Here is a 25,819-nt window from a genome sequence, read left to right on the forward strand (position 1 = left end):
ACCAGCGCTTTCCCGTTTGGTAAGTCACAGAGCTCAGAATTATGTATAATAATAGAGCGCTACTCAGTCAACAGCTAAATTATATGAAGAAAATTATTTGCCATGTTTTTCTAGGTTCCACACAAGTTAAAATCAAGAACAACTTACCATGGAAGCAGTGACCAAGGTCAATCTGTGTTTTGATTTCTGCTAGAATTTCTTGAACCAGCTCCTTCTCGAGCAGTTGCCGGCCTACAAGGCGACTCAGAACGTCTGCGCTAATAGCATATGTATCGATCAATGGTCTTAAAAGACCTTCAAAATATCTCAGATGCTCTATGGATTTTGCATCAAGATTTACCTGAAATAAAGCAACAGTAAGAAAAATAGAACTATTACAAGGGCAAAAAAAGGAAGCTGGTAGTCTAAGCAACCAACAGAAAAATCACTGTAGTAGATTAATACATTGTGCAATTAGTTTCAGTTGTTTCCACAGCAAATATCATCACATAATAACTATATGATTTTTTTTTTCATTTGATGGGAACATAAATTTATTTTTCTTGTGTTTTGCTGAAAGTTACCGCCACAGTGTTCCTATACTTCAATGCTTTTGAGCATGTATATGCATGAGAATATTTGTTTTGCCACAGAAACTGTCACAATGGTATAGGAAGGAAACAGTGGACAATAAGCTAGTTAATTTTTGCTTTGAATTTTCAGCAAGTACTGCCTCGAAGTGTGTATATATATATATATATATATATATATATATATATATATATATATATATATATGGTTATAATAGAAGGAAACATTCCACGAAGGAAAAATATATCTAAAAACAAAGATGATGTGACTTACCAAATGAAAGTGCTGGCAGGTCGACAGACACACAAACGAACACAAACATACACACAAAATTCAAGCTTTCGCAACAAACTGTTGCCTCATCAGGAAAGAGGGAAGGAGAGGGAAAGACGAAAGGATGTGGGTTTTAAGGGAGAGGGTAAGGAGTCATTCCAGTCCCGGGAGCGGAAAGACTTACCTTAAGGGGAAAAAAGGACGGGTACACACTCGCACACACACACACATATCCATCCACACATATACAGACACAAGCAGACATATATATATATATATATATATATATATATATATATATATATATATATAAAACACACAGGGTGTTATGAAAAGGTATGGCCAAACTTTCAGGAAACGTTCCTCACACACAAAGAAAGAAAATATGTTATGTGGACATGTGTCCGGAAACGCTTACTTTCCATGTTAGTGCTCATTTTATTACTTCTCTTCAAATCACACTAATCATGGAATGAAAACACACAGCAACAGAACGTACCAGCGTGACTTCGAACACTTTGTTACAGGAAATGTTCAAAATGTTTCCGTTAGCGAGGATACATGCATCCACCCTCCGCCGCAGGAATCCCTGACGCGCTGATGCAGCCTTGGAGAATGGCGTATTGTATCACAGCCGTCCACAATACAAGCACGAAGAGTCTCTACATTTGGTACCGGGGTTGCGTAGACAAGAGCTTTGAAATGCCCCCATAAATGAAAGTCAAGAGAGTTAAGGTCAGGAGAGCGTGGAGGCCATGGAATTGGTCCGCCTCTACCAATCCATCGGTCACCTAATCTGTTGTTGAGAAGCGTACGAACACTTCGACTGAAATGTGCAGGAGCTCCATCGTGCATGAACCACATGTTGTGTCGTACTTGTAAAGGCACATGTTCTAGCAGCACAGATAGATTATCCCGTATGAAATCATGATAACGTGCTCCATTGAGCGTAGGTGGAAGAACATGGGGCCCAATCAAGACATCACCAACAATGCCTGCCCAAACGTTCACAGAAAATCTGTGTTGATGACGTGATTGCACATTTGCATGCGGATTCTCATCAGCCCACACATGTTGATTGCGAAAATTTACGATTTGATCATCAGAATCGAGGAAGTACAGTACATACTGACGAAACTAAAATGAGCTCTAACATGGAAATTAAGCGTTTCCGGACACATGTCCACATGACATCTTTTCTTTATTTGTGTGTGAGAAATGTTTCCTGAAAGTTTGGCTGTACCTTTTTGTAACACCCTGTATATATAAAACAAAGATGATGGGACTTACCAAACAAAAGCGCTGGCAGGTCGATAGGCACACAAACAAACACAAACATACTCACAAAATTCAAGCTTTCGCAACCACGGTTGCTTCATCAGGAAAGAGGGAAGGAGAAGGAAAGACAAAAGGATGTGGGCTTTAAGGGAGAGGGTAAGGAGTCATTCCAATCCCGGGAGCAGAAAGACCTACCTTAGGGGGAAAAAAAGACAGGTATACACTCGCACACACACACATATCCATCCGCACATACACAGACACAAGCAGATATTTGTAAAGCCAAAGTGTTTGGGCAGAGATGTCAGTCGAGGCGGAAGTACAGAGGCAAAGATGTTGTTGAAAGACAGGTGAGGTATGAGCGGCGGCAAATTGAAATTAGAAAGTAGCGGAGATTGAGGCCTGGCGGATAGCGAGAAGAGAGGATATGCTGAAGGGCAAGTTCCCTTCTCCGGAGTTCTGACAGGTTGGTGTTAGTGGGAAGTATCCAGATAACCTGGACGGTGTAACACTGTGCCAAGATGTGCTGGCCGTGCACCAGGGCATGTTTAGCCACAGGGTGATCCTCATTACCAACAAACACTGTCTGCCTGTGTACATTCATGCGAATGGGCAGTTTGTTGCTGGTCATTCCCACATAGAAGGCTTCACAGTGTAGGCAGGTCAGTTGGTAAATCACGTGGGTGCTTTCACACGTGGCTCTGCCTTTGATCGTGTACGCCTTCCGCGTTACAGGACTGGAGTAGGTGGTGGTGGGAGGGTGCATGGGACAGGTTTTACACCGGGGGCGGTTACAAGGGTAGGAGCCAGAGGGTAGGGAAGGTGGTTTGGGGATTTCATAGGGATGAACTAAGAGGTTACGAAGGTTATGTGGACGGAGGAAAGACACTCTTGGTGGAGTGGGGAGGATTTAATGAAGGATAGATCTCATTTTAGGGCAGGATTTGAGGAAGTCGTATCCCTGCTGGAGAGCCACATTCAGAGTCTGATCCAGTCCCGGAAAGTATCCTGTCACAAGTGGGGCACTTTTGGGGTTCTTCTGTGGGAGGTAACGGGTTTGAGGAGATGAGGAAGTGGCTCTGGTCATTTGCTTCTGTACCAGGTCGGGAGGGTAGTTGCGGGATGCGAAAGCTGTTTTCAGGTTGTTGGTGTAATGGTTCAAGGATTCCAGACTGGAGCAGATTCGTTTGCCACAAAGACCTAGGCTGTAGGGAAGGGACCGTTTGATGTGGAATGGGTGGCAGCTGTCATAATGGAGGTACTGTTGCTTGTTGGTGGGTTTGATGTGGACGGACATGTGAAGCTGGCCATTGGACAGGTGGAGGTCAACGTCAAGGAAAGTGGCATGGGATATGGAGTAGGAGCAGGTGAATCTGATGGAACCAAAGGAGTTGAGGTTGGAGAGGAAATTCTGGAGTTCTTCTTCACTGTGAGTCCAGATCATGAAAATGTCATCAATAAACCTGTACCAAACTTTGGATTGGCAGGCCTGGGTAACCAAGAAGGCTTCCTCTAAGCGACCCATGAATAGGTTGGCGTACGAGGGGGCTATCCTGGTACCCATGGCTGTTCCCTTTAATTGTTGGTATGTCTGACCTTCGAAAGGGAAGAAGTTGTGGGTCAGGATGAAGCTGGCTAAGGATTCCAGGCATTCGAGAAAGTGGTTGGTGTCTTTGATGAAGGATGGGAGACTGCATGTAATGGGTTGAAGCTGTTGATCTACGTAGGCAGAGATGCGTTCTGTGGGGGCTTGGTAACCAGCGACAATGGGACGGCCAGGATGATTGGGTTTGTGAATTTTAGGAAGAAGATAGAAGGTAGGGGTGCGGGGTGTTGGTGGGGTCAGGAGGTTGATGGAGTCAGGTGAAAGGTTTTGTAGGGGGCCCAAGGTTCTGAGGATTCCTTGAAGCTCCGCCTGGACATCAGGAATGGGATTACCTTGGCAAACTTTGTAAGTAGTGTTGTCTGAAAGCTGACGCAGTCCCTCAGCCACATACTCCCGACGATCAAGTACCACGGTCGTGGAACCCTTGTCCGCCAGAAGAATGACGATGGATTGGTCAGCCTTCAGATCACGGATAGCATGGGCTTCAGCAGTGGTGATGTTGGGAGTAGGATTAAGGTTTTTTTAAGAAGGATTGAGAGGCAAGGCTGGAAGTCAGAAATTCCTGGAAGGTTTGGAGAGAACTCCAAAATTTCCTCTCCAACCTCAACTCCTTTGGTTCCATCAGATTCACCTGGTCCTGGTCCTACTCTAAATCCCATGCCACTTTCCTTGACGTTGACCTCCACCTGTCCAATGGCCAGCTTCACACGTCCGTCCACCAACAAGCAACAGTACCTCCATTATGACAGCTGCCACCCATTCCACATCAAACGGTCCCTTCCCTACAGCCTAGGTCTTTGTGGCAAACGAATCTGCTCCAGTCCGGAATCCTTGAACCATTACACCAACAACCTGAAAATAGCTTTCGCATCCCGCAACTACCCTCCCGACCTGGTACAGAAGCAAATAACCAGAGCCACTTCCTCATCTCCTCAAACCCGGAACCTCCCACAGAAGAACCCCAAAAGTGCCCCACTTGTGACAGGATACTTTCCGGGACTGGATCAGACTCTGAATGTGGCTCTCCAGCAGGGATACGACTTCCTCAAATCCTGCCCTGAAATGAGATCTATCCTTCATTAAATCCTCCCCACTCCACCAAGAGTGTCTTTCCTCCGTCCACATAACCTTCGTAACCTCTTAGTTCATCCCTATGAAATCCCCAAACCACCTTCCCTACCCTCTGGCTCCTACCCTTGTAACCGCCCCCGGTGTAAAACCTGTCCCATGCACCCTCCCACCACCACCTACTCCAGTCCTGTACGCGGAAGGCGTACACGATCAAAGGCAGAGCCACGTGTGAAAGCACCCACGTGATTTACCAACTGACCTGCCTACACTGTGAAGCCTTCTATGTGGGAATGACCAGCAACAAACTGCCCATTCGCATGAATGTACACAGGCAGACAGTGTTTGTTGGTAATGAGGATCACCCTGTGGCTAAACATGCCTTGGTGCACGGCCAGCACATCTTGGCACAGTGTTACACCGTCCGGGTTATCTGGATACTTCCCACTAACACCAACCTGTCAGAACGCCGGATATGGGAACTTGCCCTTCAGCATATCCTCTCTTCTCGCTATCCGCCAGGCCTCAATCTCCGCTAATTTCTAATTTCAGTTTGCCGCCGCTCATACCTAACCTGTCTTTCAACAACATCTTTGCCTCTGTACTTCCGCCTCGACTGACATCTCTGCCCAAACTCTTTGCCTTTACAAATATCTGCTTGTGTCTGTGTATGTGCAGATGGATGTGTGTGTGTGTGCGTGAGTGTATACCTGTCCTTTTTTCCCCCTAAGGTAGGTCTTTCCGCTCCCGGGATTGGAATGACTCCTTACCCTCTCCCTTAAAACCCACATCCTTTCATCTTTCCCTCTCCTTCCCTCTTTCCTGACGAAGCAACCGTTTGTTGTGAAAGCTTATACCCAAAGCATATACCCAAATCCTTTCGTGTTTCCCTCTCCTTCCCTCTTTCCTGACGAGGCAACCTTTGGTTGCGAAAGCTAGAATTTTGTGTGTATGTTTGTGTGTCTATTGACCTGCCAGCACTTTTGTTTGGTAAGTCTCATCATCTTTCTTTTTAGATATATTTTTCCCACGTGGAATGTTTCCCTCTACTATATATATATACCTAAAAACAAAGATGATGTGACTTACCAAATGAAAGCGCTGGCAGGTCGACAGACACACAAACGAACACAAACATACACACAAAATTCAAGCTTTCGCAACAAACTGTTGCCTCATCAGGAAAGAGGGAAGGAGAGGGAAAGACGAAAGGATGTGGGTTTTAAGGGAGAGGGTAAGGAGTCATTCCAGTCCCGGGAGCGGAAAGACTTACCTTATGGGGAAAAAAGGACGGGTATACACTCGCACACACACACATATCCATCCACACATATACAGACACCTGCCAGCACTTTCATTTCGTAGGTCACATCACTTTGTTTTTGAATGTTTCCCTATATATATATATATATATATATATATATATATATATATATATATATATATATATATATATATATAGAGGGAAACATTCAAAAACAAAGTGATGTGACTTACGAAATGAAAGTGCTGGCAGGTCGACAGACACACAATATCATTAATTTGAACCCAACATTATATATATATATATATAAAAACAAAGATGATGAGACTTACCAAACAAAAGCGCTGGCAGGTCGATAGACACACAAACATACACACAAAATTCAAGCTTTCGCAACTAACGGTTGCTTCGTCAGGAAAGAGGGAAGGAGAGGGAAAGATGAAAGGATGTGGGTTTTAAGGGAGAGGGTAAGGAGTCATTCCAATCCCGGGAGCGGAAGGACTTACCTTAGGGGGAAAAAAGGACAGGTATACACTCGCACACACACCCATATCCAACCGCACATACACAGACACAAGCAGACATTTGTAAAGGCAAAGAATTTTGGCAGAGATGTCAGTCGAGGCAGAAGTACAGAGGCAAAGATGTTGTTGAAAGACAGGTGAAGTATGAGCGGCGGCAACTTGAAATTAGCGGAGGTTGAGGCCTGGCGGATAACGAGAAGAGAGGATATACTGAAGGGCAAGTTCTCACTAACAGTAACCTGTCAGAACATTAGTTATTCAGGACTTTACAAGGTTATTCAGGACTTTACAAGGAAGCTATTTTTAACACAAATACTGTACAGCCCTGACAACGCTGTTAAATGGCGCAAAACCAAGAAAAGAGGTTTAGCGCAGTGCAGCACTGTGGGTGTGTACATCAAACTGTGTTGCTCTGTGCCACAACAAACATGTTATGCACAGTGTCAGTACGACCTAGGACAAGTTTCGCTCATGAGCCCTCTGTTTGTCCATGTTTCTTGTTGTCCATTACTACTGACACATTGCATTACTACTGACACACTGTGGCGTGCCTAAGAACACACTGCTGCAATCTCTGAGGTGAAAGAGGTGGGTATTGTTCTGTTAAACATTGGTTTTACCCCATAAGTTCAAGTATTCCAATGAAATGCACTACCTGCATCATTTTCTGCCAGTTTCACTCTAATTGATAACATGATGTTGAACAAAAAGTTTTGTGTGTAAAATAACGTTACATTCAAAATGCAATAAAACACAAATATATGATATTTTGGAAAAAAAGGATAAGATGCAGGATGAATGGATGACTGAGGATGAACAAATGAAAAGAAAGGCGCAGAAGATGATAAATGAAGAAATTACCAAGGCAATGTGGGAACAGTTCGTAAATGCATGGGCAAAAGAACTTACCTTTGTCTGGACCCATGTTGCAGAGTGAGGCTCTGAATGTCACTAAAGTGCTTGGAAATATGGAGTTTGAGGCATCTACAGAAAAAACTATTTTGAACAGGAAATTCAAACAGGTTTTCCTCTTTGATATTTGGCGAAAAATGTGAAATGTAAAGATAATAAGTATGGGAATAATGTGTATGTATACATAACAACAAGTTAGAGTAACAATACAGAAATGCCATATCATTTTATCAATTAGTGTAATAGTCTAGTGTCCTTCTGTGCAATATACAGTACACGGACTTCTACTGTCGAGGAGTGAAGGTATGTAAATATGTGCGCAATTACAGATTTATACTTTTGTGCATGGTACCTGACAAATTTTATGTTGCCTAGCGAGTTCTGTGTAATCCAGGAATTTGTACAATTTCGAAAATCATTTTAGTACCTGGCGATTCTATTTTGAAAAAGTTTTACTGTATTGCATCATCCTTGAAAATTCAGCCTTGCAGTGAACAGAGAAACATATTAAAAACGGACAAAAGTAGGCAGGGCACACCATCTCCTATAGGATCACGACTACTAAAGTACTGTGGTGTTCTGAACAACTGTTGCATTGATGCCAGCTTTACCTCTGTATGGCGTCACTGCATGACTGACATGTAAGCGGCAAAACCACACTTTTTCACCTCGAATACTTGTAATAGTGCCTACTAATTTTGGGTATCCCAGCCAACACGTATACAGAATAGATGGTAATGCTTTCACCCGAGGTATTAACTGCCATGCAAAAAACCCTTCTTGACAAACTTATAGACAACACTTCAAAGATATATAATAAACAATTATTCTATCCTTACATGTTCGAAACTGTTCTCATTTTGAAAGTTTATTGTGTGCGTTGTGGTGGACAGATTTGCAGAATAAATAGGAAGGATTATAATAGCAAGGAAAGTAAACATCTTAAATTAATGGATCAAGAAACCACAAAAAGCAGGTTATATTTCTCACAAGCTCCACGTAACATAAAAAATGTAAAAATAAATTACTCATTCTTAGTGGCCTACACAATAGAACAGAATGCATATACTCATCAATGATAGCTAAATACTTTTCAATGTTACCATATTTTACATAATAATATGTTTTGAATGTTAATGTGTGTGTCTCTTATTCCTCTTCTGTAAACTGTCGTCAGTTTTCTTATTTGGTACAGAAAAAAATATCTTTGATTACGTCCACCCTCAAGCAACAAATTGTGAATCTTAAGGAGCAGTGGTAGCATTTTTTTCCAGATTTATGGGGAGCTAAGGATGACAGCAGAGGTGAACCCATCAAAATCAGAATTTTGGAGACCAATCCAGGTGGGCATCTGCAGGAGCAATGCTGAGGGAGGGACAGGAAGTTAGAGGAAGTGGTCACTACCACACAAGTCATCATGGAAATTCCAGTGAACAGATGGTAGAAGATCTGGGCTGCAGAAGGAAAGATGAATGACCAATTAAGTTCTGTGGGCCACATTGAAGTGTGTGGTAGCACCATAGTTCACGAGGCAAAGATCGATGTGTGCCAGTAAAGATTCGATGTCTTTACCATGGTCAGTGATCAGTGTACCAGGATAAAGGGTAATGAGTGTTGAAGTAACCCAGACTAGGAAAGGTGGGGGGACCTGAGAGAGTAATGCAGACAGTACATCCTGGGACATGACATCATCAGTAGACAGATAAACATTACTGATGGTAAAATCCTGATGTGCCCTTACCTGAACAGCCACAGTGCCCTTACCTGAACAGCCACAGTCTCCAAAGATGTATCAAGAGACGTAAGGTCACTGTATATAAGAGACCAGCACATACATACAAACTCCACCTGATATCCTCTCACAGTCAGTATAATTATTAAAATAACCTCGGCAGACTGGAAGCACAGGGTTCCAAGTTGCTGGAAACCACGTTTCCTAGCTCACACTATAGAATGCAGGTTAAGTGCTTAAAAGCTGTCATACCTCAGCCAGGTAGTGGAAAAATTTGACAATTCCACTGGACAATCAGACAGTCTGCATACCGTGTGTGCATGAAGTGACCATGAGGGGCCATATTATGATTCAGGGTCTTGTACTGCCACTGGTTGAGAGTTAGGGGATCCACTGACATAGGTTCTGCACCACTTTGCCTGGAGAGATCTGGTGCCTCAGGGGCCACCTTCATCTCCACCTTGTGCAAACACAGAAGAAGTACATGCAGAGACCAGTGGCATGGGGTCACCAGACTTTCTGTCTTAGAAGACTTCTTATTGTCCTTCTCTTTAGAAGACAAGAACTAGGAAGGTTTCTCTGAATTGGTTTCAGAAACATAGGAAGAAAGAGAAGTCCGACAGCCAGCAGAGTGTGGCTCCTTCAACCATCCACTGGCATCTAGCTATGGACCAGCAGGAACCATGGAAGAAAAGAGTCCCAATGGACCAGCTAGAGAAGCTGGAGGAGGACGAGGTGCCTCCAGCTGGGGGGTGGGGACCAGTGTCCCCGGCAGGTGGGAAGCCAATGCTCCCAAAGTAGGTGTGTGGAAGTACCAGAATGGCCCAAACCGCCACGGGTGCACATATCAGTGGATGGCTCTGAGGGCCCACTGCAAGAGGCACAACAGAGGAAAGCACTGTCGACAGGAAAGGCGACAATGTTGCAGCTGTAGCGGAAGAGTGTGTCATTTGTCTGGGATTAAGACACTAATAGGTGTTTTACTGGGCTCTTGATATCTGATCTTGTCCAGGGTCTTATAGTCCTGAAATCTGGTGAGTAGGGCGAGTGGAGTGTGCTGCAGTTTACACAGATGGGGGATGGACACAAGGAATGTTTGTGTGCAGCTAATGCCCAAACAAAATTGCAAACAGCACTAGCAGTGCAATGGGAAGAGACATGTCCGAACTTCATATAACTGAATCATCTCATAGGAGGAGGAACACAGGGTTTTACATCACACCGGAAGATCGTCATCTTGACTTTCTCAGGCAACGTATCACCCTCGAAAGCCAAGATGAAGGCCCCGGTTGCAACTCTGTTTTCCCTTGGTCCCCCATGGACACGATGGATGAGATGCACACCCAGCTGCTCTAAGTTGGCCCACAGCTCATCGTCAGATTGCAGAAGATGACAGTGAAAGATGATGCCATGGACCACAATGAGACTCTTGAGGAGAGTGACAGTCGTGGGAAAGACACGTGACTTTTCACAAGAGAGCAGCACTTGTGACTTGGCAAGAGATGACATTTTAATGAGGAAGGAACTGCTCTTCATCTTCATCTTCATCAGCTGTAATTTCCCTGTATTTGTCTTCAATGTTTTCCACAAAAAACAAATGCTTTGTGGCCAAAAAGGTGCTCCCTTCAGTTCTGGTATAGACCAGGTATTGGGGGTAGGATATTGCTCCTTGTTGACAAGTCCTGTGTTCCTTCCATGGGGTGGCAAGGGAAAGGGAATGCGTTGGGATCGTACTTTGTTGCATCGTATGAGGGCTTTCCATGTGAAGTGAGTGCTGGGGCTGAATGACCACCAGAGAGTGAAAGTTTAAGTCGCTTCACATGGAAACTATCCATCATTGTGCCACCCACATCAAACAGGCGATCTCTCCATGGGCACCACCCAGCTACAGCAATGGCTACTTGGCCAATAAGCCACTGCTGGAAGTCCCTGTGCCCTGATCATTATGGGCATGTACTCCGTGGCATACAAGAGGAGGGTGCAGCGCAGACATCAACACTGCAATCCCTGCATGGTCAGGGTGCTAACATAGTGCAGGTACTTGATGACCCCCCACAACATGCACTTCCGTAAAATTTGGAAAAGATGGCTGGTAAGATCCAATAATGCGGACCTTAATGGAGGGTGAAGATAGTGTTGGGACTGAAAATAGAAATTAAGACCAAAATTGTGAACCAAGTTTGAGCAGGATCTGCACCAAAAGAACCATCTGATGGAAAATCACAGGAAGTAAGAGATAGTCAAAATATAGGTTTGCAGTACAGGAGGAGGAAGCAATGCTGCAAACACTGGAGGCCCTTGGTAGCCAAGCACATAGTCACCAAAGAGTGGTGAGCCCCTTTGGATGTGGAAGAACTGATACAGGCAATTGATCACTAAGTGTGTGTGTGTGTGTGTGTGTGTGTGTGTGTGTGTGTGGTGGGGGAGATAGAGAGAGAATGAAGTAAAAAAAAAAAAGACATGTAGCTTGATACCTCTGTCATTACATGTGTCTTACTGCATTACAAACATACTCTTCAAACCACTCTGAGGTGCATGGCAGAGAGTACCTAGCATGGTACCTCATCATTGGGTTTCTTCACAGTCCAATTGCACATTAAGTGAACGATTGCTTAAATGCTTGTGTGCGCTTGTGTGCATGCTGTAATTCAACTAATCTCGTCTTCATGGTGCTTATGGGCACCATATAAATGGGGCTGAAGACTACCTGTATAGTTGCCACTTAATACAGGATCTTGATACTTTCTTAATAGGCTTTTGTGAAATAATTGGCATGTTTTCACTACACATTAATCAACTGGAGGCAAGTGATGCCTATCCGAATCAAATATCTTCCGAAAATTGCAGAAGACTACAAATGGTGTTATTAAATTATCAAAAATCATCATTACAGACTCAACAAATGTAAAAATAGATACACCAGTAGAGTGACCCTTCGGTGTTCAAATGAATATTAGCTAAGTATCTTAGTGTTGTATATGCAAGTGACGAACCCTGAAAACATTATCTTTCTGAGAAGTTTGGAAAATGATTTGAAGAGAGAGACTGGCACAGTGTTAATGACATCTCTGTGTTCTTTTTTCTTACTGAGACTCTGATGTCCTGCTTCTTACAGTGGAATCAATAATGTGACATTGTAATCTGGTATACTGTGTTGTATAAATTCATAGCCTAAATCAAACAATGGAAACTCCATGCAGGAATAACAACAATGTAGGAAAAGGCAGATTGCTACTTACTTTAACGAGAATGGGGATGAGATGAGTGACACAAGGGGTGGAAACTGTTGGATGGTGGGTGTGGGGACAGTATGTAACCTCAAGCCCGGTTTACACGCAAACATTGGGTTGCGCCACTCGTTGCGTGGAATGAGATGCACGCAAGTGGTTTCATATATGACTGTAGACGTGGCGACACCAGTATACGCTTCAGTTTCGTCATTTTGTTGGTCCCCGAGTCGTGTCTGAAATGAAAGTTTTGGCAGCTGCATGTCGCACGAGTTGTGATGGAGTTAAAGCTTGTTGTGTGAAATCGCTGCATAAGAAAAAAATAAGAAACGTGTTTCGATTCTTGACTGGATGAAGAAAAGATGTCAGCTAGGTTGCTCAGCATCCTTGCTGAAATAATTTATAACGGAAGATCCAAGAAGTTCTTTTAATTATCTAAGAATGTCAACAGAACTGTTCACGTTTGTTCTAAATAGAGTTAATTATGCAATAAGGAATGAAGGTACTGTAATGCATGAAGTATTGTCACCAGAACTGAAATTACACATCATATTGTGTGCATTACAATCAAGAACACTCAGCATGCTAAAAGATACGGTTGTAGTTGGTGATGTCACTATTTCATTAACACCAATAATTATTAACACTAACAGTAATAATTATTAACATTAGCAACAATAGTTGTTCGAAGCAGGCCGCATTAAGAAGAGAATGGTTTGCAAACTTACTCTCTTGAAGATAGATCTGTACAGAGGCAGTATTTCAAAATTCTAACATGTGAATGGGCAGCATTGCTGCGATTTTTTAAATAGACGAATATTGAAAAAAGAATGCAGCTTCTTGAATTTGTATAGCCTTCCCTCTTGTTGGCCAACTCAAATGATGGGATTTTAGTCCTGTAGACGAGAGCATTGCAACAGCTAGAATTACACTTGCTTGTATTTTTCTTAATTCAGTTGTAGCCCATATATGTACTCCTAACTAAAAAAAATTTACCCTGCAGCTCAGATATTGTCAAACCATCTATGTTATGATCGCACATGAAGGTCTCAGCGGCAGCAATATTTTGCTTGTTTTTGTAATCAGTATCACTGAAATACTACAAAAACCTATGCAAAGCATAGATATCCAAAAAGCGAACATTATTCTCAGTTCCCCACTTCATATTTCAGTTTGCCTACACTCTACAAACACACACAACCTCAAAACTCATGCAACTAGTGTCGCCAAAGTTGGAACACGCTGAAAGTGTTTAGGTTCACCAGCAAGTTGCGCAAATGCACAGCGCGCATCACAGTGGCCAGTAGAGCAGTTGCCTGCAACCAAGTGTCGTCATGTAAACTAAGCTTAAGTTGGAAGCTGGGAAATTATGAGAGTGGAAAACTCCCGTCTGTGCAGTTCAGAAAAGCTCTTGGTGGAGAAAAGGATCCAGATGGCTTGGACTGTGAAGCAGCCACTGAAATCAAGTGTTGTGTTCTGCTGCATGTTGTGCCACAGGGTGGTCTACTTTGCTCTTGGCCACAATCTAGCGGTCACTGTTCATCCTGCTGGACAGCTGGTTGGTGGTCATACCAATATAAAAAACTGCGTGATGATTGCAGTAGAGCTGGTAAATGACACGGCTGTTTCACAGGTGGCCTGATGTGGTAGGATAAACCTGTGAGAGGACTGTAACAGGAAGTGCTAGGTAAGTGGATTAAGCAGGGATATGATCCTTCTGGCAAGGGGTTGGGATTGGGAATGGCTTAGGGATGGACTAGGATGTTGTGGAGGTTCGGTGGGCGACGGAACACCACTTTAGGAGGGATGGGAAGTGTCTCGGGTTGGATGTCCTTCATTTCAAGGCATGACGATAGGTAATCAAAGCCCTGGCAAAGGATGTGGCTCAGTTGTTGCAGTCTGGGGTGCTTCTGGGTGATGAAGGAGACACTCCTTTGTGGCTGGTTCTTGGGGATGGTGGGAGGATGGGGGTGTAAGGAGAAATGACATGGGAGATCTGTTTGTGGACTAGATCCCGGAGATAGAGCATGGGTGAGACCCTCAGCACACTGAGCAAGGGAGTTTTTGTCACTGCAGATACATCATGCCCGGATGGCTAGGATGTATGGGAGGGACTTTTTGGTGTGAAAGAGATGACAGCTGTCAAAATGCAGGTATTGTTGGTGGTTAGTAGGTTTAATGTGGACAGAGGTGCAGATGGAGCCATCAGAGAGAAGACGGTCAATATCTAGGAAGGCTGTACACTGGGTTGAAGAGGATCACATGAAACGGAGTGGAGAGAAGGTGTTGAGGTTGTGAAGGAACGAAGATAGGGTGTCTTGGTCTGAGTCCAGATCATGAATATATCATCAACGAAACTGAACCAGACTAGAGGTTTGGTGTTTTGGGAGGCCTCCTCTAGAAGGCCCATAAAAAGATTGGCATAGGAGGGTGCCACGCACATGCCCATGGCACATTTATATACCTCCCCTTCAAATGAGAAGTACTTGTGGGTTAGGATAAAGTTACTTAGGTCTATGAGGAATGAGGTACTGGGTTTGGAGTCTGAAGTTCGTTGGGAAAGGAAGTGTTCAGTAGCAGTAAGACCATGTGCCTGAGGGATGTTGGTGTATAGGGAGATGGTGTCAACAGTAACGAGTAGGGATCCAGAAGGTAAGGGATAGCCGGTGAAAAAAGTTGTTGAATTGTATGGAAGTCTTGTGTCAACTCGGAATGAAATTCTTTCAATGGGGCACAATGACCAGCCACAATGGGGGGTCGAGGATTGTTGGGTTTGTGGATTTTGGGGAGAATGTAGAACCAGGGTGTGCAGGGTGTCATAGGGGTAAGGATGGAAATGGATTCAGGGGAGATGTTCTGGAAGGGACATAAGGCTTTAAGCAGGGGTTGGAGTTTATGTTGGATAGGAGTTTGTCTTACAACACACTCCCTGCTCTCATAATTATTCCGTCCTCAACCTATGGTAGCATACTGTCACCACCCCCTCTGTCATGTCATCTCATCCCCATTCTCATCTCCCACCCTGTTTATTTGCAGCCCTCTGTCAAAACATCCACACGTCTTTCCTCATTCCTCTCCTTTTTTCCCCACCTCCCTGCCCTATAACCACCTGACACTGTGCTATTGGCAGTATAGTCCCTGCACACTCCGACAGACAGTGTTCGCCTCTCTCTCCGTCCATACACTGTTATCCCTTCCCCTTCCCCATCCCCTTCAGATTGTTGCTTGCATTTCCATACAATTGTTTCATTCCAGACTGAGATGCTGGAGTTGGCGGTTCTGTGTGCATGAAGTGTGCTAGCTTGTGTTTGTAAATGTGTTTCTCTTTTACTGATGAAGGCTGTGGCCGAAAGCTTTACACAAGTGTCTTTTAATTGCGCCTATCTGCAACTTAACATGTCTTCTTTACGGTAAGTAGCACTCTGTCATTTCCTACATTGTTTACGTAGCATTAATGTGACTAAGAATATTATATATTGCATAGGGCCATAACGTTTTAGCGCTTTATTGGATACACCATACAAACTTTTACTTTTATGGGCCTTTATGTATGAACATCAACAAAAGCAAAATGAGGATAATGGAATGTAGTCGAATTAAACTGGGTGACGCTGCGGGAATGAGATTAGGAAATGAGATGCTTAAAGTAGTAAATGAGTTTTGCTATTTGGGGAGAAAAATAACTGATGATGGTCGAAGTAGAGAGGATATAAAATGTAGACTGGCAATGGCAAGGAAAGCCGTTCCTGAAGAAGAAAAATTTGTTAACATCAAGTATAGATTTAAGTGTCAGGAAGTCGTTTCTGAAAGTATTTGTATGGAGTCTAGCCATGTATGGAAGTGAAACATGGACAATAAATTGTTTAGACAAGAAGAGAATGGAAGCTTTTGAAATGTGGTGCTACAGAAGAATGCTGAAGATTAGATGGGTAGATCACATAACTAATGAGGAGGTATTTAATAGACTTGGAGAGAAGAGAAATTTGTGGCACAACTTGACTAGAAGAAGGGATCGGTTGGTAGGGCATATTCTGAGGCATCAAGGGATCACCAATTTAGTATTGGAGGGCAGTGTGGAGGGTAAAAGTCGTAGAGGGAGACCAAGAGATGAATACACTAAACAAATTCAGAATATGTAGGTTGCAGTAGGTACTGGGAGATGAAGAAGCTTGCACAGGATAGAATAGCATGGAGAGCTGCATCAAACCAGTCTCTGAACTGAAGACCACAACAACAACAACAACAACAATGTATTTCCTCATTTCCCAAGGAGATGTGTGAGGAATTTTAATCTGACTAAATCGCCCACCCTCCTCCATGTCACTTCTTTAGCACACTGTTCTTGTCATATTTTATATAGTTAAAGTTGGTGTATTATACACATTTAATCCTACATGCTTTACAAGTAAACAATTTAAAGAACTTAAACAATTATATAATTGTGTGTACATTTATACTACCACTTTAATTCAAAGAAAACATTTTGTACTGCAAATGTGATGGATTAAACCATATAGCTTTATGGCCTATATCCTGAAAAGTGAAAACGTACCACATAATGTGTAGGCTTTGTGTATGATTCTTCATCTGAACTATCATCTGGCAAAATGTATCTTGCTAGTCTTCGACTCCTCTCCTGCTCTTCTGTGTAACATACCTGTTTCAAAATAGATACAAAAATTAAATCATGTGTTGGTGAACACATACAAGACATTATTTGATTAAACCAGAAAATAACACAGATCTCTTAGACATAATGTGCCATCTTAAAAACACTGTTCTTTCTCTACTCACAAACAGATGTTCACATTAATGGAAAATACAGGTTGGAATATAATTTATACATGTAAACATTCACTATATGCAGCAGCCACTGAGTAGTGGATAAGGCACATACGAAAGAAAGGGAAGAGAGGATGAATGAGAGGCAGGAGGGTGGATTTACTTATTCATTTAGTTATTTGGCAGGCTCGACATGTACATCAGTATTTTCTGCAGAAGTGAGTAGCATTGCAACCATGTCATCCTGGGTTCAAGGTCAAATCAATATCATGGTGCAACACCACCTACCAGTAAAATGTGCCTGTGGCTCTTGTTGTCACTATAAAACGAAGGTAATGGATCAGTGTGACTTGACCAGACGTGCAGGATGCCTCACAAATGTATGCGCGAACCGTACTGTCCAATTGGTGAGCTTGAAATAGGGCACATTATTAGGAGAAGAGAATGTGATGCATCAATCCATGAAATTGCTGCTCATGTGGGATGAAGTGTTTTGGCAGTGCAATGGGTGTGGGCCGAATGGTTCACTGAAGGCTGTAGAACACGATGAGATGGGTCAGGTCGCATGACCGAGACCATCCCCGAAAGATCAACACCTTATCGGAATGGCACTGCTGGATAGATCTGCACCCTCCTTGGCTGTGGCACAACAGTGGAACAGCGTAACACATCATACATTATCAGGCAACAGTCCATTGCTTTTTGAAGTGCCAGCTAAGGGTCTTACTGTGTGGGGTGCTGTTGGGTACAACCACAAATCTCAGTTTGTGTGTGTCCAGGGCACCAGTGTAACCTACATGAATACATCCTGCGACCTGTAGCCACACCCTTTCTGCACAAGACCACAGACGTCGTTTTTCAGCAAGCCAATGCGCGACCACATGTTGCTGCATGAACATGTACCTTTTTGGTGCAGCACTGTGACGCAATGCCAGCCACCAAAGATGAGCTTTGGAACCAGTTGAATGCAGCATGGATGGCTGTACCACAGGACGCTATTCGCGCTTTATATGCATCGATGTCATCATGCATGGAACAAGTTACCAGGGCCCATGGTGGACCATATGCCTACTAGGCAACGGGACACATGGTGAACTAAGGTGAATGAAATTCTAATAATTTCTGCATAACATATTAATGTTAGTGTCTTATGAATATGAACGTCCTAACTCTAGTCATTCAATTTGTTCTGTTTCTGTCTGAAAACGAGTGTATATTACCTAAAAATGTTGAAGTAATCATGTGTACGTCTATCACAGTGCCAATATCAGCTTCCTGAGTAAGTCAACTGTATCAGATGAGAGAGTAAAGCTAATACATGATCTAATTTTGCAATGTTTCATGATATGATTTACAATCTGATTAACATGTCAACAATCGGCAATTTCCTCCATTTTTGTAGCAAATCCACCTATCTTTTGTGAGCAGTGGGGAGATAACAATGTTCCATATTTGTTAAGCCAGATCATATTCATAATTCAATATTCTTCATAATTAATTTTGAAGAAATTTGTAACGAAACAGTCTGTTTACACAACTCCTCCCATTTTTGTTGTCAATCAAAAGCATTCATACAAAGCTGTAGTCAGACTGGTGATCTTCGTGACTTAGAAAGTCTCAATTGTAGTTGTACCGTTATTCTCATCTGTTTAAATCTGTTAGTTTGCTGTTATTTTCTGGACTAATGTACCAAGGCTTCACATCTTCTAAGGTGAGAGGAAATGATATGCGAAGAGTTTGTAGCCGAACTAAAGGTATGATCTGAGTGAGCCTATAATGCAGGGTAGGGCAGGAACACCGCTTGTGTGAAGTGCACATGCACATAAGCAGATAACTGTGAATGGTGTGCATGCAGAGGAAGCCCAGCTGTCCGCTACCTCCTCTCCCCTCCATGCAATTCCCCTGCCATCTCCGCCACTTGCTTCCTCTGTAATATGTTAAATTTGCTTTTTATTAAATCTTGCATTATTAAAAGAAATCAGGAGTTCAAAGAGTATTACTTACAACCCATTTTATTTAATTATCACAAGTCTAATTTACAATGAGGTTAACACCTGTACAAAACTTCTGTGAACCTTTATCACTCATGTTTGCTCTTAACTGTGATTTATTAATTTTCATAACAGAAAAATATTTCTCGCAAAAGTATATCGATCAAGACAGTAAAATTATTTTTGCAGATTCAGAATGAAGACGAGGACACTCTTGCTGTGGAATGTTTCGATAAAATACTGTTAAATTTCTTATCAAAAAGAACTGTCTCTCATTGTAGATCTATTAATTACAGTTGAAAGTTATGAGGAGTATCATCTACAGAAGTAGCAATGGACTCGAAAAATAATTCAAAAGCTTGCGATAGATTTAATGCATACCCAAAATTGCTTGAGAAATTCCTCTTTTATTGTATTAATTAGAGGAATATACTCCTTATAATTTTTGTCATGGACAGAAGATAAGAGTAGGAAAATTCTCTGATGAAAGTGGCCTTTGTCACAGTGCAGGCTTGCTCGTGATAGCTTACACCATTTCAGTCATTTCGCAAGTTGATTGATTTTTACCTTGCAAACTAGCATTCATATGTCCTGCAATCTACACTAATAATAAAACTATCACTATTATATCTGTCTGTCTTTTAACAAGCTGGTCTCCAAAACTACTAGGCAGATTCTAAGGGTTTTCACAGCTAACTTCAGCATAGCTTGGGGCAATGTACAGGTTTTATTTCATAAAAAAAAAAAAAAACTGGGTCATAGAAGAAAAGAAATATTGTAATTTTAAGTTTTACTGCAATTTTCTTGTCTCTTTGTCTGTACACACTTATTTCCAACACTACTAGATGAATTTTCATGGGGTTTTTGCTGGTAACTTCAGTATAACTTTCTGCACCGTACAGGCTTTATTTACCGTATTTACTCGAATCCAAGCCGCACTCAAATCTAAGCCGCACCTGAAAAATGAGACTCGAAATCAAGGAAAAAAAATTTCCCAAATCTAAGCTGCACCTGAAATTTGAGACTCGAAATTCAAGGAGAGAGAAAAGTTTTAGGCCGCATCTCCAAATCGAAACAAAGTTGGTCCATTGTAATATGAGAGACAATTTAGATCGAATGAATGACGATACAGCTACATTAGTTTGGTTCAAGTCGTAAGCTTAGCAGTTAAGCTTTACCAGGTAGCCATTGCTATGCATCAGGCGCTCCGTCGGTATTTATACGGGAACCCTTCCTTTTTCACGTGCTTCGTCTGGTTTGAATTGATTGCTTATTTTTCTTTGACCTGATAAGTGCCGTTTTTCTTCGTTATAGGTGTTTACGTCACTCTAAGCTGAAAATGCATTACTGTACTGTGTCACGCATTGTTTGTCGCATTCTGATAGTGCGTGTTTACGGCCTGACGCCGCTCGCGGCATGGGCTTGCTTTTGTGCGCGCTACAGCCGCTTACAACTAAAAAAAAAAAAAGTCTCATTAGCGATACAATAGCAAGAGACTGCTATTTGTTTTTACTTACACTGCTGCTGTCTTTGATAATGATCAACAAGAACCAAATAATAGACTGCGTATGACAGATGATGTTCTGAATGAGAGTTTAGCGAAAATTTTTCTCCGTTTGAAAATCTTTGCAGGCGCCTCTTTAGTAATTAAATTCTGCAAAAATCTAGTCAATTGCTGTGCTTCATTTCTGACTGTAACACTAATAGGCATAAGAATAATACGAATATAAACATGACATGATATGTATATTCTTCCGCGTTTGCTATTGTCTCACTCTAGTTTCGTACTTTATTAGGCAGACAGGATTTTAATGAGATAGCAGCAAACACAAAAGAATACATGGCAAATGTTTATATTCGTGTTATTCTTATGGTGAAGAGAATACTGCAAGTGATTCACTATTCATAAAGTTCCTATTAGCAACAATCTCTTCTCACAGGTAGGAAAAAATTCATAATGTAGAGTTGGCCATATTGACAAGTAGAGTTGGCCATATTGACAAACATCCCAAACAGTCTTGCCAGTTGGATTTTCGTAGTACATTGAAATGCTGCTACATTCGAAGATGAACAATACGGAATTTGTATTTACTTCATTGGATAATGTATGAAAATGCAGTGGTCAAAACTCGGGGCGGAGAAAAAAAGCTCGTCTTCCACCTTTTTTTTTTAAATTTATTTACTGGCACAGAGGATTTGGTGCCAGTATTTATCTTTGTGCCTACAAAGCATGCCTCTGTAGCGCTACATATATTCGACGGCAGAAGTTAGTTGTGGCGCCACCCACCAACATTTTTCAGAACTTCCGCTTGCTTTGCACTTGATTCTAAGCCGCAGGCGGTTTTTTGGATTACAAAAACCAGAAAAAAAGTGCGGCTTAGATTCGAGTAAATACGGTAATCAAAACTGGACCACAGAAAAAACGATCTCCATACATACTATAAAAGTATATGTAAATATGTTCCACATTTCCTCAAACTAGTGAACTGATTTCAATCGAACTTGGTACACATACACTTACAGTCCGGAAAGAATCACTGTGTGATTTAGGACCACTTATCTCTCGAAGGGGTGGGAGTGGAGGTGAAAAATGATGTGCAAATACCCATCTTTTATTCAACCAGTGTTTGAGAATGAGAGAATTTAGTGACTTGCAACAAACTTTAAACATAATTTCAAAGCTTTACAAAACTTTTTCTTGCTGACACTCCCTACAAAAAGATGAAAAGAAAAAAGTTTATTGATCACTACATTTTCACTGTTCATGCAGTAAAGCTGCCACATTAGGTATTAAGTTTTAATTTATTAGTTCTTTACTACTATTTTCATGACACATTTTGCAGACACTGTTCACATATACCACTGAATGTACCTGCAAAATTTTATCATTGTACGGCACATAGTTCATGAGATATGAAAACATAAAACTGAGAAGCATAAAAAATTGTTGCATCACGCATGACATTTTAATTTATCATTATGTTTATTATTATTAACCCATTCAGCCAATTCTGATGAAATGCAGTAACAAGATACATTGACTACTGAGGAAGAACACAGTCTACTTTAGAAAGTGTGTAGTAGAAGATACTTATCGATTTGAAGAATATTACATGAATTAGGGAAAAATATATATCTTTGAGATAGCTATTTATGGTCTGACTTTTCAACTTTATCATATTTATCAAAATGCTTTTATTTGTTGATGATATGTGCTACATGGTATGGTTCAAAGTAATGAATGCAATGTTTATACAATCTTATGTGTGTTTAATCCATACTTCCATACTATTTGTTGCACAATGCACGCATTGCATAATGTATAGCTACTGTGCACACTGCCCAGTATTTGAGAACGAGAGCAGTCAGTAACTTACGACAAACTTTACACACAATTCCAAAACTTTGTTGAACTTTTTCTCACTTCCAACCCCCACAAAATGATGAAATGAAAAAAGTTTATCACTTACTTTATTTTCACTGTTCAAGCAGTAAAACTGTCATATCAGGCATGACGTCATTATGTTTAAACTTATTACTTCTTTCCTATTAAGTCTATTCCCAACACAGTTAGTAGTTAGTATCCACATAAGCCACTGAACATACCTACCAAATTATATCATTGTATGATGCAGATTGAGATGGAGGAGGAGATGGACAGAGAAGAGGAAAATGGGGAGATGGTCAGTAAGAGGGGTAAGAGGAGATGGACACAGAAAGGAAAGAAGAGATGAACAGAGAGAGGGGGAGGAGGAGATGGACAAAGAGTGAAGAGAATAGGAGGTGGACACAGAGGAGGGTGGGATGAGATGGACAAGGATTGGGGGGTGGAAGAGGTGGACAGAAAGAAGGGCACAGGAGATGGACAGTGAGACAGGGAAGGACGAGATGGGCTACTAGAACTGAAATACGAACATACATGGGCAACACCAGGTACTCAGCTAGCATCCACTAAAAATGCAAGGTTGGGAACCCACTTTGCACCTTTTAATTTAGCGTCAAGCCTTTTGTTGTTCTCTAAACACTGATTTACGGGCAGTCTCAATGCGAAACTCCTTTTCAGTACATTGCTGTGACTAAGCCAATGGACTTCACTGTGTATGGTAAATCACTGTATTCTTCTCCAATTTCAATTAAAAAATTGTGGAACTATTAATGTGTCAAACAATGGGAGCTCAAATAGCTGACTGTCCAAATACCACTTGCAGGGTGTCCCCTAATTTTGCTGCTTTTGCACAGAGTACCTCTTGGTGCAAAAGGTAGTCAATGCTGTACAAGGATTCTTCTGAGTTCAGCAGCTACTTTCTTAGCAATCTATCATTGCAGGTCATCCAACTGTTGGCACTGACATCAAACGTTCCCAGTGTACACCGAAAGAATAAACAGCTTGTTCAGTGGCTTTTAGACTGTCCATGCCGATGATAGTGCTTCTCAAAAATATCCTCCCAAGCTTATACAAAAACAAATCTCCCGTGCCTTATCTTTCCTGTCTCCAACTACCTCCCACCATTCAGCCACAGAGGATCATTCCCCTCTTAACTCAGTACCACCCAGGACTGCAGCAACTGAACTACATTCTCCGCCAGGGTTTTGATTGCCTCTCGTCATGCCCTGAAATGAGAAATGTCCTGCCCACTATCCTTCCCACCCATCCCACAGTGGTATTCCGCCGCCCACAGAACATACACAATATACTCATCCATCATTACACAACCCCTGCTCCCAACCCCTTACCTCATGGCTCATACCCCTGTAATAGACCTAGATGCAAGACCTATCCCATACATCCTCCCACCACCACCACCTACTCCAGTCCGGTCACTAACATTACCTATCACATCAAAGGCAGGGCTACCTGTGAAACCAGTCATGTGGTCTATAACCTAAGCTGCAACCACTGTGCTGCATTCTATGTAGGCATGATAACCAACAAGCTGTCTGTCCACATGAATGGCCACCGACAAACTGTGGCTAAGAAACAAGTGGACTACCCTATTGCTGAACTCTCTTCCAAACACAATATCCTTTATTTCAATGACTGCTTCACAGCCTGTACCATAAAGATCCTTCCCACCAATACCAGCTTTTCTGAATTGTGCAGGTGGGAACTTTCCACGCAATACATCCTAAGTTCCCGTAACCCTCCTGGCCTCAACCATCATTAGTCGCTGCCCTCACCCATCCAGCCTCTTCCCTGTTCCCATTCCAGCACTACACAGCCGTCATTCCACCAACATACCCAGTATTTTTATTTCTCTCCTTTTCCACTACTTCCCCCCCCCTCCCCAACTCTCCCCTGCCCTCAGTCTAACCTGCAGCACTTTGCTGTCCACCACCCCCACCATACTATCCCTCCTCCTCCCTGCTCCAGCCGCCTCCTTACCAACACCCAGTCGCCACTCCCATCATGCACTGGTGCTACTGCTCGCAGCCGCCTGAGACTGCAGTCGTGTGTGTCTGTGTGTGTGTGTGTGGGGGGGGGGGGGGGGGGGGGCGGGGGCTGATGAAGGCCTTAACGGCTGAAAGCTATAACTGAGTGGGTTTTTGTTGTGCGTATCAGCTACTCAGCATCTCACCTATATGTTAAGTAGCAACTTTCCTTCTCATGATATTGATAGTCCCATACTTTTTATATAATTTCAAATCTTCAGTTCTTTGTTTATTTGATGACACTGCATTTTCTGTTATCTGTAATATAGTGAATACTATATAGTGATCACCTCTCATCAACTTTGGTTACAGGAGTGTACTATCAGCCTTAGCTGCCAGAGATCTGTCATCATGCCTCAGAGACTGCTCCAGTCTATGCTTGTCAGAAAGTAATGCTCATGCATTCACAAGCTGCGTGGAATGTTTGCCCACCCCACCACAGTGCATTAGCATTGTAGAGCTGAGTTGGGTTTCACGAATTCATACATGCACATTCAACCATACAGGTGCTGTATACTTTATTGCACTGTGGAGAAGTCGTAAAGCTCAGTGTTTGCTTTTGTACAACAATTGGTGCCTTAAAGCCTATGCGAGATGATGTCCGTTGTGCATATTTTATGCTGAGAAGATGACAAGAACTAAACAGACCAACACCCAGATACGTGGGAAAACGTGGGGTAAGGTTGTATCTAAACAAGAGCGGATTGGAATGCATTACAGGAGGGAGGGGAATGGGATTGGAAAGTAGGTGGAGGACAGACTCCCCACCCCTGTTTCCACTTCATTTCATGATCCTACCCCCATACTAGTTCCTTGATTTGTGTTGCATTTCTATTGAACCAGCCCAGCCATTCTAATATTTCCATATTTCCTCCTCCCAGTATGGGTTATTTACCTCCTCCTTGTAATATCCCTTTCTCACTCTCTCCCTCAATGTATGTCCTAATTGTCTCCTTATCTGCTTTTGAATGTACCTCCATGTGCCATCCCTTCATTATGTCTGTTACTCATACCCACCCCACCGGGCTGTAAGGGCATAGCATCAATACAAGCAACCATTCATTGCACAAACACAATATTGGAATTCCCACCAACTACATTTTAATTCGGTTCCACATAAACGAAAAATACAGCCACGCTGAATGATGGTGTAATAACTACA

The 25,819-nt window shown here is 42.3% G+C and overlaps 1 protein-coding gene across 5 annotated transcripts in view; it reads right to left on the reverse strand.

The window, feature by feature from the left end:
• The window catches only part of LOC126177135 (glycerol-3-phosphate acyltransferase 1, mitochondrial), a 406,498-nt gene that overhangs the window by 16,620 nt on the left and 364,059 nt on the right, over positions 1–25,819 (reverse strand). For all 5 annotated transcript variants that reach the window (XM_049924403.1, XM_049924404.1, XM_049924402.1 and 2 more), the window contains 2 exons: positions 17,007–17,111; positions 148–340 (listed from right to left, as the gene is read on the reverse strand). In XM_049924403.1, coding sequence (XP_049780360.1) covers positions 148–340; positions 17,007–17,111 — 298 coding nt within the window. The remainder of the gene's footprint in view (positions 1–147; positions 341–17,006; positions 17,112–25,819) is intronic.

This window comes from Schistocerca cancellata, chromosome 3 (assembly GCF_023864275.1).
Source record: "Schistocerca cancellata isolate TAMUIC-IGC-003103 chromosome 3, iqSchCanc2.1, whole genome shotgun sequence".
In the NCBI taxonomy this organism is placed as follows: Eukaryota; Metazoa; Arthropoda; class Insecta; order Orthoptera; family Acrididae; genus Schistocerca; species Schistocerca cancellata.